This window comes from Oncorhynchus kisutch, linkage group LG24, assembly GCF_002021735.2.
Source record: "Oncorhynchus kisutch isolate 150728-3 linkage group LG24, Okis_V2, whole genome shotgun sequence".
Taxonomy (NCBI): domain Eukaryota; kingdom Metazoa; phylum Chordata; class Actinopteri; order Salmoniformes; family Salmonidae; genus Oncorhynchus; species Oncorhynchus kisutch.
Window position 1 is genome coordinate 10,314,425 of NC_034197.2, and position 15,261 is coordinate 10,329,685.

At 43.4% G+C, this 15,261-nt stretch overlaps 2 protein-coding genes across 4 annotated transcripts in view; one reads left to right on the forward strand and one right to left on the reverse strand.

Annotated features, from left to right (window-relative positions):
• Positions 1 to 15,261, reverse strand: part of spryd3 (SPRY domain containing 3) — a 97,246-nt gene that overhangs the window by 49,169 nt on the left and 32,816 nt on the right. For all 3 annotated transcript variants that reach the window (XM_031803922.1, XM_020459276.2, XM_020459275.2), the window contains exons 4-6: positions 9,245 to 9,369; positions 8,834 to 8,969; positions 3,831 to 4,019 (exon numbers count right to left, since the gene is read on the reverse strand). In XM_031803922.1, the coding sequence (XP_031659782.1) occupies positions 3,831 to 4,019; positions 8,834 to 8,969; positions 9,245 to 9,369 (450 nt within the window). The remainder of the gene's footprint in view (positions 1 to 3,830; positions 4,020 to 8,833; positions 8,970 to 9,244; positions 9,370 to 15,261) is intronic.
• igfbp6b (insulin-like growth factor binding protein 6b) overlaps positions 1 to 15,261 on the forward strand; it is a 90,772-nt gene that overhangs the window by 34,915 nt on the left and 40,596 nt on the right. The gene's annotated exons all lie outside the window — the stretch shown is intronic.

Below are 15,261 nucleotides of genomic sequence, written 5' to 3' on the forward strand. Positions count from 1 at the left end.
CACAGAGCAGAACTGAAAAAGCGCACGGGCCAAAATTCACCCAACTTATTGTGGGAAGCTTGTGGAAGGCTACCCAATTTAAAAGCAATGATACCAAATTCTAATGTATGTGTATGTAAACTTCTGACCCACTAGGAATGTGATGAAAGAAATAAAAGCTGAAATAAATCACTCTCTACTATTTTTCTGACATTTCACATTCTTAAAATAAAGTGGTGATCCTAACTGACCTAAGACAGGGGATTTTTACTAGGATTAAATGTCAGGAATTGTGAAAAACTGAGTTTAAATCTATTTTGCTAAGGTGTATGTAATCTTCCAACTTCAACTGTACACACACCCTGCATCGGAAAAGAAGTTGGGGGAGAATGGGACCACCCTATAATATAATATATGTATGATAACTTTTCTATTACATTGATTCTATGAGTTTGACTCAGTTTATCTCAAGAACATAAACTATAACAGCAATGTACATTTGAAAATGGAGGACATAGCCTATGTTATTATAGAGATGAAAACTTGTGGTGGATGGGTTTAGGGTTTTGCTCGACAGGCCTGATGCTGACAGTTAGTAAACAGCTGGGATCTGATACCCACTTATCTAAACAAGATCGCCCACCCCGCCAACTGCAATGTAAACAGTGTTCAAAGACAAGGACTCCATGGAAGGCAAGTCAGTGCCATCACCATTGTACTACTCTGCATTCTGTGGCTTTGCACTTCTCAATTCAAGCCCCATAAAAATCACATCATTGGGAAATTGAAAAAATATGGAACAACCCAGAATCTGCCTAGAGGTGGTCGTCCAAACTGAGCAATCGGGCAAGAAAGACCTTGGTTATGGAGGTGATCAAGAACCCACTGACCACTCTGACAGAACTACAGAGTTCCTTGGCTGAGATGGGAGAACCTGCCAGAAGGACAAAGGTCTCTACAGAACTTCACCAATCTGGGCTTTATGGGAGAAGTGGCCAGACAGAGGCCACTCCTGAGAAAGAGGCACGACACCACGCCTAGAGTTTACAAAAAGGCATGTGAAAAACTGAGATCATAAGCCAAAAGATTGTGGTCTGATCAGACAAAAATTTAACTCTTCGGCCTAAATGCAAAGAGCAATGTCTGGAGAAAACCAGGCATCATCATCAATGAACACTGTCCCTACCGTGAAGCATGGTTGTGGCAGCAACTTTTCAGCAGCAGGGAATGAGAGACTGGTAAGGATAGAGGGAACAATGAATTGCGCCACATACAGGCAAGTCCTTGATGAGAACATGCTTCAGAGTGCAAACAACCTTAGACTAGGGTTAAGATTTACGTTCCAACAGGACAATGATTCCAAGCATACAGCCAAAGCAATGCTGGAAATGGCTTCAGAACAAGAATGTGAAAGTCGTTGAGCGGCCCAGCCAAAGCCCAGAGTTGAATCCCATTGAAAATCTGTGGAATGACTTGAAGATTGATGCTCACTGCTGCTCCAAATCTAACTTAGCAAAGCTTGAGAAAATTCCCAAATCCAGAAGTGCAAAGCTGATAGAGACATACCCTAGACAACTCAAAGCTGTAATCACCACCAAAGGTGCTTCTACAAAGTATTGACTCGGGGGTGTAAATACTTATGTAAATTACATATCTGTACTTCATTTTTAAAACATTTGCAAAAATGTCTAAAAACATGTTTTCACTTTTTCATGATGGGGTATTGTGTAATAGATTGGTGAGAAAAACATGTTTTAATCCATTTTGAATTCAGGCTGTAACAACAAAATATGGAATAAGTCAAGGAGTATGAATACATTCTGAAGGAATCATAATTCTTTGTCCCTTTTCTACCATCTGTTAGGACGGTTATCATTCAGAATCAGAACAGTTTTTATAGTTTTGAATAACAACACAGACGTATTCCATTCTGTGGGAAAGTTTACAAATGGTGATAATGACAAAGGAAACAATGCCAGGAAAGAATACGGTACAATAACGTAGGCCTAAGTGGTATAAAATGATAAGACGCCCATCCGCGATACAAACTGTATAGCTATGTGATCGGAAACTTTCACTGGAAAGCTCCGTTGCATAGCTACAGTACATACGAAAGAGGGATAATATTTGCATTGCTTCTAATTACTATACATCAGATTAATACTCTCAATCAACGGAGGGACTAACATGACATGTGGGAGAGGGAAAAACCCACACACACGTCTGACGCACGCACACACACTGTTTAGAAAACTATGAGACTAGCCAGGTGTTTTTTACGGAACAATTGTTAACACATCATGAGAGAGAGGTTTGCTTCTCACCAAAAGAGATACAAGTTTGAAGTATTGGTTTTCATTTGCTGAATGTTGAAAATAAAAACCCACAGAGATCCACCCAAGGTCAACTATCGCCCTGATATTCCAAGTAGGTTATTTAGAGAGCCAGGCAAGCTCTGTCAAGTGCAGCTCAAAGTATTTGAAATGAAACAAATATTAGTTGAACCCTGGTCTGTTCAGATTCAGAAACAACTGTTGTACTAGTCTTTGTGTGAAGAGGATGGTTGTAATGTCATGTTAAAAGACCTAAGAGACCAGTCTCAGATCTCCACCCGAAAAGACCTTGAGCTTGTCAAAACTCGCCCTTATCTGTTTCCAGCATCAACAGAACCACCATCAACACCCTCTCCTCATGTTGATGAGGGCTACTTTACTCACTTGCTCCTAAAGTAAGACACAAAAAAAGGAACTAAACAAAATGGTCGCCTGCAGGACACACACAAACACAGCTGAACACCCCAGCTGTGAAAACCTCCGACCACATGAGACGGAGTAAAAGATTCCTTGGAGTCCCGCTACTCCCCTTATTGAATTTTTACAACCTGGTGAGCTGCCAGGCCTTGGCTCGTACCATCCCGTTCCGTGCCACTGCCAAGCATTAGTCCAGGAAAGCAGAGCTCAGAAATAGTTTGTCTTAACCCGCAGACCCTCTTTTATGACCTCAGTCTACCCTTACCACTTACAGATGATGGTCTCTCTCAGTCGTCTCAACTGGAGGTGTCACGACCTGTGGATAAACAAATCTGTCACGTCAACCCGTGCGCGCGCCCGCATGCCTCTAGTATCAACATATATAACCTGGATTATTTGAATCTCTCCGTATTAGAGATGAGGGGGGTCTGATCTACATACCCACAACACAAACATAATCCAGGATGTTACCGTTTTTCTTAACTTTCCTAAACACTGCTGGGAAACTAACAGAAACAGCAGCCAAATCCATCCTGACACCCACTACTGGCTGTCGCAATCAACGGCACCTTGGCACACAATTGCACAAATGCAAGTGGGAAGGTGCCAGCTAACAACATCACTAATTGACACAGTTTTACTGTTTGCCAAGGTCTTGTGAAGTCAAGAAGCTAGGGCAGGGAGGGGGGGGGGGGGGGAGAGTCATAATTGGGGCAAAACCTCTCTTCAAATCCCCATTCCCGCAACCACTTCCAGTAACAGCCACCAGATACCTGCATGTCTAAAACAATTGTCAATCGTCTGGAAAAAAGGCTTGTTCGCCAAAACTTGTCCATTGTGCCTGCTGATAATAAAACGATATAAAAACTAATACTTCATTTGCGAGTGCTGTTCGTCTTTTTCATACATGTCAGTCATCTGTTGGCCATGCATGTTCCTCCAAAACTGGCCATTCAGTAGCTTGTGCCCTTGTGGCCTGTTGGTTGTGTTACGTTGAAGTGGTTACAGAAAGAGAAGGTGTATGTGAGATAGCGCAGTCATTCCAGCAGCATAAAAAGGGAGTGGCAGAATGGGAGGACGCTGTTCTGTATTACTCCTTACCGTGCCAGTGACCCTGATGTCGTAGAGACGTCCCCAGTCGTCCTCGTGGCTGTCCACCATCATGATGCTGTCGGCCTCCTCCATGTCCCACTCTGCCTGGAGGTCCAGCCTCACTTCCTCTCCCAGAGAGTGCATCCCGATTGCTGGGAACAGGCCCTCCGCCGCTGCAGGGAACACCAACGAGCCCACCTGGAACAAAACACACGGAGGTCGGGCGCATGAGCGTACACAGACGCGCGCGCACACACACAGACATACAGGCATAGACACACACAGGATGTCTTAGCTCTTCTTCTCAATAATGTTAGGCTTAAGGTTGGAACAGAACCACTAGGTTCTAGAACGCCAGCTAACTGTAAATGACCTTTCTTCATATTATTACCTCACTGAGTCGTCAAACATTTTAGAATGTTGATTTACGATGGCCTGCCATGCTTGTTTCTCAAGACGTTTTCAGATCAATTCTATTTGACTAATGGTTGTAAACTCTTAGATCTTATTTTTATACTGGTCTCTGCCTGTCCGTCGCGTCCTACAAATGAGATCACATCATTGACCTCTCCCACATTTCAAAATTTTCCCCACTAGTCAATTTGGCCAATGCTGTATTTTAAATTAAGCAAGCAAGAGCAAGGTTGGTTCTGTCCTCGAATAGGCTAACGGTAAAACAATCTTCAAAATACAGTGACCGTACGTACATATCATCCAACCAGAAGCCATTGATGACAGGCAACATCCGCACCGAGCTTAAGGCTAGTCCGGACGCTTAAAAGAAATCCTGCTATGCCATCAGACGAACCATCAAACAGGCAAAGCTTCAATACAGGACTAAGAATAAATCCTACTACACCGGCTCTGACACTCGTCGAATGTGGCAGGGCTTGAAAGCTATTATGGACTACAACAGGAAACCCAGCCACAAGCTGCCCAGTGGCGCGAGCCTAATAGACAAGCTAAATGCCTTTTATGCTCACTTCGAGGCAAGCAACACTGAAGCATGCATGAGAGCACCAGCTGTTCCGGACGACAGTGTGATCACGCTCTCCATAGCCGATGTGAGCAAGACCTTTAAACAGGTCAACATTCACAAAGACATGGGGCCAGACAAATTACCAGGACTAGTACTCCGTGTATGCATGGACCAACTGGCAAGTGTCTTCACTGACATTTTCAACCTCTCCCTGACCGAGTCTGTAATACCAACATGTTTCAAACAGACCACCATAGTCCCTGTGCCCAAGAAAGCAAAGGAAACGTGCCTAAATGATTACCGCCCTGTAGCACTCATGTCGGGAGCCATGAAGTGCTTTGAAAGGCTGGTCATGGCTCACATCAGCACCATCATTCCGGAAACCCTAGACCCACTCTGAGACTCTGGGTTCGCGCCCAGGCTCTGTCGCAGCCGGCCGTGACCGGGAGGTCCGTGGGGTGACGCACAATTGGCCTAGCGTCGTCCGGGTTAGGGAGGGTTTGGTTGGTAGGGATATCCTTGTCTCATCGCGCACTAGCGACTCTTGTGGCGGGCCGGGCGCAGTACACGCTAACCAGGTCGCCAGTGCACGGTGTTTCCTCCGACACATTGGTGCGGCTGGCTTCCGGGTTGGATGTGTGCTGTGTTAAGAAGCAGTGCGGCTTGGTTGGGTTGTGTTTCGGAGGGCGCATGGCTTTCGACCTTCGTCTCTCCCGAGCCCGTACGGGAGTTTGTAGCGATGAGACAAGATAGTAACTACTAACAATTGGATACCACGAAATTGGGGAGAAAAGGGGGTAAAATTCAACAAAAAAAAGAGAGAAAAAAAAAGACTCCAGTCATACTGTTCTCTCTGCTACTGCATGGCAAGCAGTACTGGAGTGTCAAGTCTAGGACCAAAAGGCTCCTTAACAGCTTCTACCCCTGTATGCTCTCATTGGCTGGCCCTCACTACATATTTGTCGCCAAACCCACTGGCTCCAGGTCATCTATAAGTCGTTGCTAGGTAAAGCCCCACCTTATCTCAGCTCACTGGTCACCATAGCAACACACCTGTAGCATGCGCTCCAGCAGGTATATTTCACTGGTCATCCCCAAAGCCAACACCTACTTTGGCTGCCTTTCCTTACAGTTCTCTGCTGCCAATGACTGGAACGAATTGCAAAAATCACTGAAGCTGGAGACTTATCTAGCCGTCACTAACTTTAAGCATCAGCTGTCAGAGCAGATTACCGATCACTGTACCTGTACACAGCTCATTTGTAAATAGCACACCCAACTACCTCATATTGTTATTTTTTATGCTCTTTTGCACCCCAGTATCTCTACTTGCACATCATCATCTACACATCTATCAGTCCAGTGTTAATGCTAAATTGTAATTATTTCACCGCTATGGCCTATTTATTGCCTTACCTAATCTTACTACATCTGCACACACTGTACATAGATTTTTCTATTGTGTTATTGACTGTACGTCTGCTTATCCCATGTGGAACTCTGTTGTTTTTTGTCGCACCGCTTTGCTTTATCTTGCAGTTGTAAATGAGAACTTGTTCTCAACTGGCCTACCTGGTTAAATAAAGGTGAAATATATTTTTTGTTTTTATAAAAAATACCCCCAAGCCAAAAGACTGCTGCACAATTAATCAAATGGCCAACCGGTCTATTGACATTGACCCCCCCCCCCTTCCGTTTTTACACTGCTGCTACTTGCTGTTTATTATCTATGCATAGTCACTTTACAAAGGACCTTAAGAAACCTGTACTCTGCACATTGACTCAGTATTATGGATTTTTTTTTGTATCAGAAAAAATATACCTACAACATTACCTATCCATCAATCACACTTAGCCAATTGATCCGAAATAACCTAGATATAAAAAAATATATAAAATCAAAAAGTAAAACAAGACAATTCCATAACAATACTGAGTCAATGTGCAGGGTACAGGTTTGTTAAGGTGATTTGTAAAGTGACTACACAGGTTTGTTAAGGTGATTTGTAAAGTGACTATGCATATATAATAAACAGCGAGTAGCAGCAGTGTAATTTAAAAAAAATATCAGACGATTACTCACCATTTGCCTACCACATTACCTATCCATCAATCATACTTAGCCAATTGATCCGAAATAACCTAGAATAAGTTCCTGGACTATTTACATTGACAAGGCCCACCCTACCTTTTGTTTTTAGTCTGCTGCTAGTTTGTACTATATATACTTTATTTAGTAAATATCTTCTTAACTCATTCTTGAAATGCATTGTTGGTTAAGGGCTTGTAAGTAAGCATTTCACAGTAAGGTCTGTTGTATTCTGAACATGTGACAAATAACATTTTACTTGATGACCAAAGTATATGTTCACCTGCTCATTGAACATCTTATTCTAAAATCATGGGCATTCATAAGGAGTTGATACCCCTTTGCTGCTACAACGGCCTCCACTCTTCTGGGAAGGCTTTCCACTAGATGACGGAACATTGCTGCAGGGACTTGCATCCATTCAGCCACAACCGCATTAGTGAGGTCAGGCACAAATGTTGGAAGATTAGGCCTGGCTTGCAGTCGGCGTTCCAATTCATCCAAAAGGTGTTCGATGGTTTTGAGGTTAGACCAGTCAAATTCTTCCATAACGATCTCGACAAACCATTTTGTATGGACCTCGCCTTGTGCACGGGGGCATTGTCATGCTGAAACAGGAAAGGGCTTCCCCAAACTGTGGCCACAAGTTTGGTAGCACAGAATCATCTAGAATGTCATTGTATGCTGTAACATTAAGATTTCCCGTCACTGGAACTAAGGGGCCTAGCCCGAACCATGAAAGACAGCCCCAGACCATTATTCCTCATCCACCAAACTTTACAGTTGGCACTACGCATTCGGGGAGGTAGTGTTCTCCTGGCATCCGCCAAACCCAGATTCGTCCATCGCACTGCCAGATGGTCACGTGTGATTCATCACTCACGAGAACACGTTTCCACTGATCCAGAGTCCAATGGCTGCGAGCTTTACACTGCGCATGGTGATCTTAAGCTTGTGAGAGGCAGCTCAGTGTTGTGTGCTGTCTTGTGCTGACGAACAGTTCTTGTACTGACGTTGCTTCCAGAGGCAGTTTGGAACTCGGTTGCAAGTGTTGCAGAGGACAGATGATTTTTCACTCTATGCGCTACAGCACTCGGCGGTCATGTTCTGTGAGCTTGTGTGGCCTACCACTTCGCGGCTGAGACGTTATTGTTCCTAGACTTTTCCACTTCACAATCACAGCACTTACAGTTGACCGGGGCAGCTCTAGCAAGGCAGAAATTTGACGAAATGACGGAAAGGTGGCAGTGCCACGTTGAAAGTCACGGAGGTCTTCAGTAAGTCAATTCTACTGCCAATGTTTGTCTATGGAGATTGCATGGCGGTGTGCTTGATTTTATACACCTGTCAGAAACAGGTGTAGGAAGGAGGCGTCCACATACTTTTGTATATATAGTGTGTGTGACCAACAAGTTGTAGCCTAGTTTTTCCTGGGCCTCAACAAGGAATAGCTGGAAGGCCTGCTGAGAGGCAAGCGGAGGTATGTACTTGCGCAGGAGAACAGTGAAGATAGATAGGCTAAAGATCATCAACCTATTTAGAAGCTCATTCATAAGCATAATTCATTGGCTAAATATAAGGCCTAATACTGCAGTGAATTAACCACCCATGTTTTGCAAGACAGAACAAATCTCTGCCGGTTTAAAGAGTGTACTCAGAATTCAAACGTGGTGTCAGCATTGACCACCTGCTTCACTAAAATTGATCAATGGTTAATCATTATGTACAGGTAACTGACAAAATAATGAAGAAAATTAGGGATACAAAGTATCAAATTTATTGCCTCTGCCCTTCTTGGGTATTAACAAGGCTTAGTGACATTTGACCTAGCTTGTAAAACACCTGCATTCCCCTTTAAGCAGCGGTCAAGAGCACTGAAGTTAAGCCCCTATTATTTGATAGTCTCTCATTGTGGAACTTGGGCAAAAGCAAGGAGCAACTCACCTCTTTGCCATTCTTGGTGAAAAAGACTGTGGTCAACCCAGCCTCGATGGTATCACAGTATATTCCACAGCCAATCCTGTCACCACGGTTGCATTTGGGCCCAAACTGCTGGCCCACAGGGTTCCCATCGTACAGCCTATACATAAGAAAAAGGATAACAGTGACTCATTGAGCCTTATTCACACTGGACAATGCCGTAGGACATTATCATGCCTGTGGTGCAAATATTTTTGTGGTGTTAAAAAAAAATGGGACTTCCTGCTAAAATAAAGGTGAAATAAATAAGATCCATAGCATCTCTGAAAGTCCCTGCAATTAGCCTACGTCCATAACAAAACATCTTAGAGGTCAAACTGAGGAGCTGGTATGACTGAGGCCTACTTGCGGTCATCTGCATGGTGTGAGACTTACTTGCCGTCATCAGCGTGGTAGGCTACAGACTGTGGCAGCCAGCCTGGCTGATGGTCCAGCTTGTAGAACTGTGGCACCAGGCCTACTGCTATCGTCCCTCTCACCCCTGTGTCCATTATGGTCACCTAGGTCAAGAAATCAAGAAAGCGTGCCCTTAGGTAATGTGCTGACTAACGGAAGATAAAGAGAACAATTGAAAAAGATATTCGCACTCTCATCTCTCCTTGAAGTGGATTTAGGCTATTTGAACATAACACACAGTCCACTGTAACAGCCAGAAACAATACCTACATGATTCATAACAATTCACCTATGTAAGAAGACACAAGCATGATAAATAACAAGTAGTCTATTCAAGAAAGTAAAGATGTGGCACACACACATTTTCATATGGGATAGAATATTGATGCATGTGTGACCAATGTTCCCTCAAAAATATTTTTGGCATTGAGCAAATTTCTGACTGAACATTTTGTGATGTTTGATGCAAGAAACCATTTGACTAAATAAAATTCCTTATTTCCATACCATTATTATAGAAAATCTGACAAATTATGCTACCCTCTGCCTATTGGCCTCATAGCTTATTCAAGCCCGTCTCAAAATACAAGACTGCCCCTTACAGACAAAAAGCTCTTTACCAGACTTGAAATGCACACATTTTCTGATTTTTAGGAAGCAATCACTCCCCCATTGCGGACTAGAAATGATCTATAACTGGACTAATAACTCACGAACAAAGAATATGATAAAATGTACACACCTGGCTACATGCAGCTCTTGCTTTGATCTCAAAACAAGCGCATCTACTCACGACCACTCATGCTGTAAACACAGTGCAGGTCAAATTGAATGGCACAGATCCATATGGCAATGGTCTATTTGCATATTGGGATACTGCAGCTCTGATTGGTTATGGCGCACAGATCTGTGTAGAGTTTGGGCCAGAGTCGTGCCTGTGAATGCAATAGAATCCTACTCCAATGCACTCTGCCTACAAGAAAATCACTTGCATACTTCTTTTTGTTTCGGTATGTTGCATTGAAAGTGGCTAATATTGTGTTGATTCGATCACAATTCGAACAATAGAGGGAAACTTTGATAGAGTTAACTAAAGGGGAAAACTAGAAAGCTGAGTGAAGTTCAATGTGCTTCTCTGCGGATGCTGATATTTCTTCTGCGCGCCAGTCCCGGGGAGCTGCGCACCCACAGCTTAGAGGGAACATTGTATGTGACACATACCCAGGTGCGTACCACAATGCTGGTGTTTCACAATTAGATCGGGGAGGAGTGAGACATTTAGGCCTAACAGAAAATCGAACAGTCAACAGTTACTGTGAGAACTTCACTGAGTCACAACTTTAAATGGAAAACTACTGTCAGGGGCTGCTATTAAATCATTGACTTTTCAACCCCAGCCTCTCCTCTCTCTCACATACGCACACACCCGGCCTGACTGGCCGACTCCATACCAGTCTACAGCTGGATGGCCCACCGCCTCCCCAGGCTCCCCACTGCCCTGGGCAACCACCCCTCTTCTGCCTTCTCAACGAGCCAGGCAGGGAGAGAGATACAGTCACAGCCAGCGGCTGGCAGTAGAGCCAAGCATAAGTAGGTGAAAGGTGATTCAGCCCATACAGGAGAGGGTAGTCCTCCTGCGCCTCTGGCTGCAAACCTGTCCAACACTCATTCACTCTGAAAACACAGTGGAAGTCTCTCTAGCTCAGTGGAAGTCTTGACCCATTGTTCACCAGTCTTGGGATACCCGGTTCAAATACAGACCCTTCTACCTCCCGAGAGAGAATTTCAGCTGTTATCGTGACTGCTGTATATAATCCACCTCAGAACAAGAAAAACAACAAGTTGGCACTTAAACTGTATGAGGCTATAAACAAGCAGGAAATCTTGTACCCGGAGGCTGAATTTCTTGTTGCTGGTGATTTTAATTCTGCGTCATTAAGACACGTGATGTCCAACTTCCATCAACAAGTCCCCACAAGCAAGCATACAAGGCCCTCGTTCGTAGCAGAAGCCCCTAGCAGAAACTCAAACAGGAAGTACCCATGATGCACAGAGGCTATGCTACAGGACTGATGTGCTAGCACTGACTAGAATAAGTTCCGGGACTACGGCGATAGCGCCAACGAGCTAACCACCTCAATCACTGGCTCCGCCGCCCACCATATGTAGCAGGGGCTACAGTCAATTACAGATTAAAAAAGGAAGACCCAGCCATGATCTTCCCAACGATGCCTCTGTACCAGAGGACCCCTAGGCATTTTATGCTTCGACAAAAAACAACAGCGGGCCATGCATGAGGGCCCCCGCCGACCCAGGGGACTGGGGATTTCAATCTCCGAGGCCGACGTGAGTAAGGTTTTTAAATCAGGTCAACACCCGTGGGCTGTGTTCTCAGAGCACTCTAAGGCTACCTGCCACAATGACTACTGCCCGGTATCACTTATCTGTAATCATGAAGTGCTTTGAAAGGCTGTTTATAGCACACAACTCAAATCCTCCCAGACACCCTACACCAGGGATCATCAACTAGATTCAGCCAGGGGACAATTTTGTAACTGAGCGGATGGTCAAAGGAGCTGGAACATAATTACAAATCATTTGTAGACTTCAAATTCACTGCAAGAAGCCCCAGCGGGTCGCGTTAATAGTCAAGAAATCTGCATTTTCAAGGATGCAGAACATCAAAAACGTGCGCTTTAAACTATTTCACCTACGTTTTATATTGAAAATTAACAGTTCTCTTTGCTTCAACAGACTGATCGGGGGCGTGCAACTATAGCTTCCATTCAAAGAAAATGCATTAGTGCAACACATTCAGCAGAAAATAGCTTAAATTACATCAGATTACAACAGAAGTGCAATGCTATTTAGCTAGCAGCCACACAAGTAAATAAGCTAAAAGTGAAAAAGCATGTTATTTTTTGGCAAAAATTATCCATTGCCATCATATTTCTAATGTTTATCATAGAAGGATTGCAGCCAGCAACATTGACTGAGTATTTTGCTATACAGTACCTTCGGAATGTATTCAGACCCCTAGACTTTTTCCACATTTTGTTAGGTTACAGCCTTATTCTACACACAATACCCCATAATGACAAAGCCAAACAGTTTTTTTTATTTTATTGTTGCTAAATACCACATACGTAAGTATTCAGACCTTTTACTCAGTACTTTGTTGAAGAACCTTTGGCAGAGATTACAGCCTCGAGTGTTCTTGGGTATGACGCTACAAGCGCGGCCCATTCTTCTCTGTAGATCATCTAAAGCTATGTCAAGTTGGATGGGGAGCATAGCTACACAGTTATTTTCAGGTCTCTCCAGAGATGTTTGATCGGGTTCATGGCTGGGCTCTGGCCTGGCCACTCAAGGACTTCCCTTGAAGCCACTCCTGCATTGCCTTGGCTGTGTACTTAGGGTTGTTGTCCTGTTGGAAGGTGAACCTTCACCCCAGTCTGAGGTCCTGACCTCTCTGGAGCAGGTTTTCATCAAGGATTTTGCTGTACTTTGTTCCATTAATCTTTGCATCGATCCTGACTAGTTTCCCATTCCCTGCCGCTGAAAATACATCCCCACAGCATGATGCCGCCACCACCATGCTTCACCGTAGGGATGGTGCCAGGTCTCCTCCAAATGTGACATTTGGCATGCATTCCAAAGAGTTCAATCTTGGTTTCATCTGACCAGAGAATCTTGTTTCTTATGGTCTGAGAGTCCTTTATGTGCCTTTTGGCAAACTCCAAGCGGGTTGTCATGTGCCTTTTACTGAGGAGTGGCCCCCATCTGGCCACTCTACCATAAATGCCTAATTGGTAGAGTACTGCAGAGTTGGCTGTCCTTCTGGAAGTTTCTCCCAGAGTCCCTCTGTGGAGATGGAGCTCTGTCAGAGTTACCATCGGGTTCTTGGTCACCTCCCTGACCAAGGCCCTTCTCCCCTGATTGCTCAGTTTGGCCGGGCAGCCAGCTCTAGGAAGAGTCTTGGTGGTTCCAAACTTCTTTCATTTAAGAATGACGGAGGCATCTGTTCTTGGGGACCTTCAATGCTGCAGAATATTTTGGGTTACCCTTCCCTAGATTTGTGCTTCGATACAATCCTGTCTCGGAGCTCTACGGACAATTACTACGACCTCATGGCTTTGTTTGTGCTCTGTCAACATGCACTGTCAACTGTGGGACCTTATATAGACAGGTGTGTGCCTTTCCAAATCATTCCCAATCAATTGAATTTAGCACAGGTGGACTACAATCAAGTTGTATAAACATCTCAAGGATGATCAATGGAAACAAGATGCAGCAGAGCTCAATTTTGAGTCTCATATCAAAGGGTCTGAATACTTATGTCAATAAGGTATCTCTGTTATTTGTTTTTAATACATTTGCAAACATATCTAAAAACCTGTTTTGTCTTTTTCATTACGGGGTATCGTGTGCATTGCTGAGATTTAAAAAATAAAAATAAAAATAATAATAATAATAATAATAAAAATAATAATGTTTTAATCCATTTTAGAATAAGGCTGTAACTTCACAAAATGTGGTAAATGTCAAGGGGTCTGAATACTTTTTAATTGCATATTACCGAGAAAAGTACGAGAGAAAAATAGAGTGCCTACAGAAAGTATTCACACGCCTTTTAAACCCCATTTTGTTGTCTTAGAGCCTGAATTTAAAATGGATTAAACTGAAATGTTACGTTACTGACCTACATACAATACCCCTTATTATTTTTAGACATTTTAAAGATGAAAAGCTGAAGTCAAAAAGTATTTCAACCCCTTTGATATGGCAAGCATCAGGAGTAAAAATTTGCATAGACTCACTCTGTGTGCAATGATGGTGTTTAAAATGATCTGAATTACTACCTCATCTCTGTACCCCACACATACATGTACAATTATCTGTAAGGTCCCTCAGTCGAGCAGTGCATTTCAAACACAGATTCAACCACAAAGACCAGGGAGATTTTTCCAATGCCTCGCATAGAAGGGTACCTACTGGTAAAATGGGTAAAAAAATAAAAAGCAGACATTGAATATCCCTTTGAGCATGGTGAAGTTATTAATTACACTTTGGATGGTATATCGATACACCCAGTCACGACAAAGCTCCCGAGTGGCGCAGCTGTCTAAGGAACCGCATCTCAGCGCAAGAGGCGCTGGCTCAAATACAGGCTGTATCACATTCGGCCGTGATTGGGAGTCCCATAGGGCGGCACACAATAGGCCCAGCATTGTCCGGGTTTGGCCGGGGTAGGCCGTTGTTGTAAATAAGAATTTGTTCTTGACTTGCCAAGTTAAATAAAGGTTAAATAAATGTAAAAGATACAGGCATCCTTCTTAACTCAGATACCGGAGAGGAACAAAACTGCTCAGGGATTTCACAATGAGGCCAATGGCAACTTTAAAACAGTTAGTGTTTAATGGCTGGGATAGGAGAAGACCGGATGGATCAACTACTAGTGAAAAGAGGGAAGCCTGTACAGAATAAAAATATTCCAAAACATGCATCCTGTTTTTAACAAGGCACGAAAGTAAAACTGCAAAAAAATGTGGCAAGGAAATCAACTTTATGTCCTGAATACAAAGCATTATGTTTTGGGCAAATCCAACGCATCACTGAGTACCACTTCATATTTTCAAGCATTGTGGTGGCTGAATCATATTATGGGTATGCTTGTAATTGGAAAGGATTAGGGAGTTTTTGGTGGGGATAAAAAGAAACAGAATAGAGCTAAGCACCGGCAAAATCCTAAAGGAAAACCTGGTTGTCTGCATTCCATCAGACACTGGGAGATACATTTGCCTAAAACAAAGCCAAATATATCCTTGAGTTGCTTACCAAGACGACGTTGAATGTTCCCTAAGTGGCCTAGTTACAGTTTTGACTTAAAATCGACTTGAAAATTTGTTAAGATTTGAAAATGGTTGTCTAGCAAATAATCAACTTGACAGAGCTTGAAGAATAAAACAAATAATGTGCAAATATTGTACAATCCA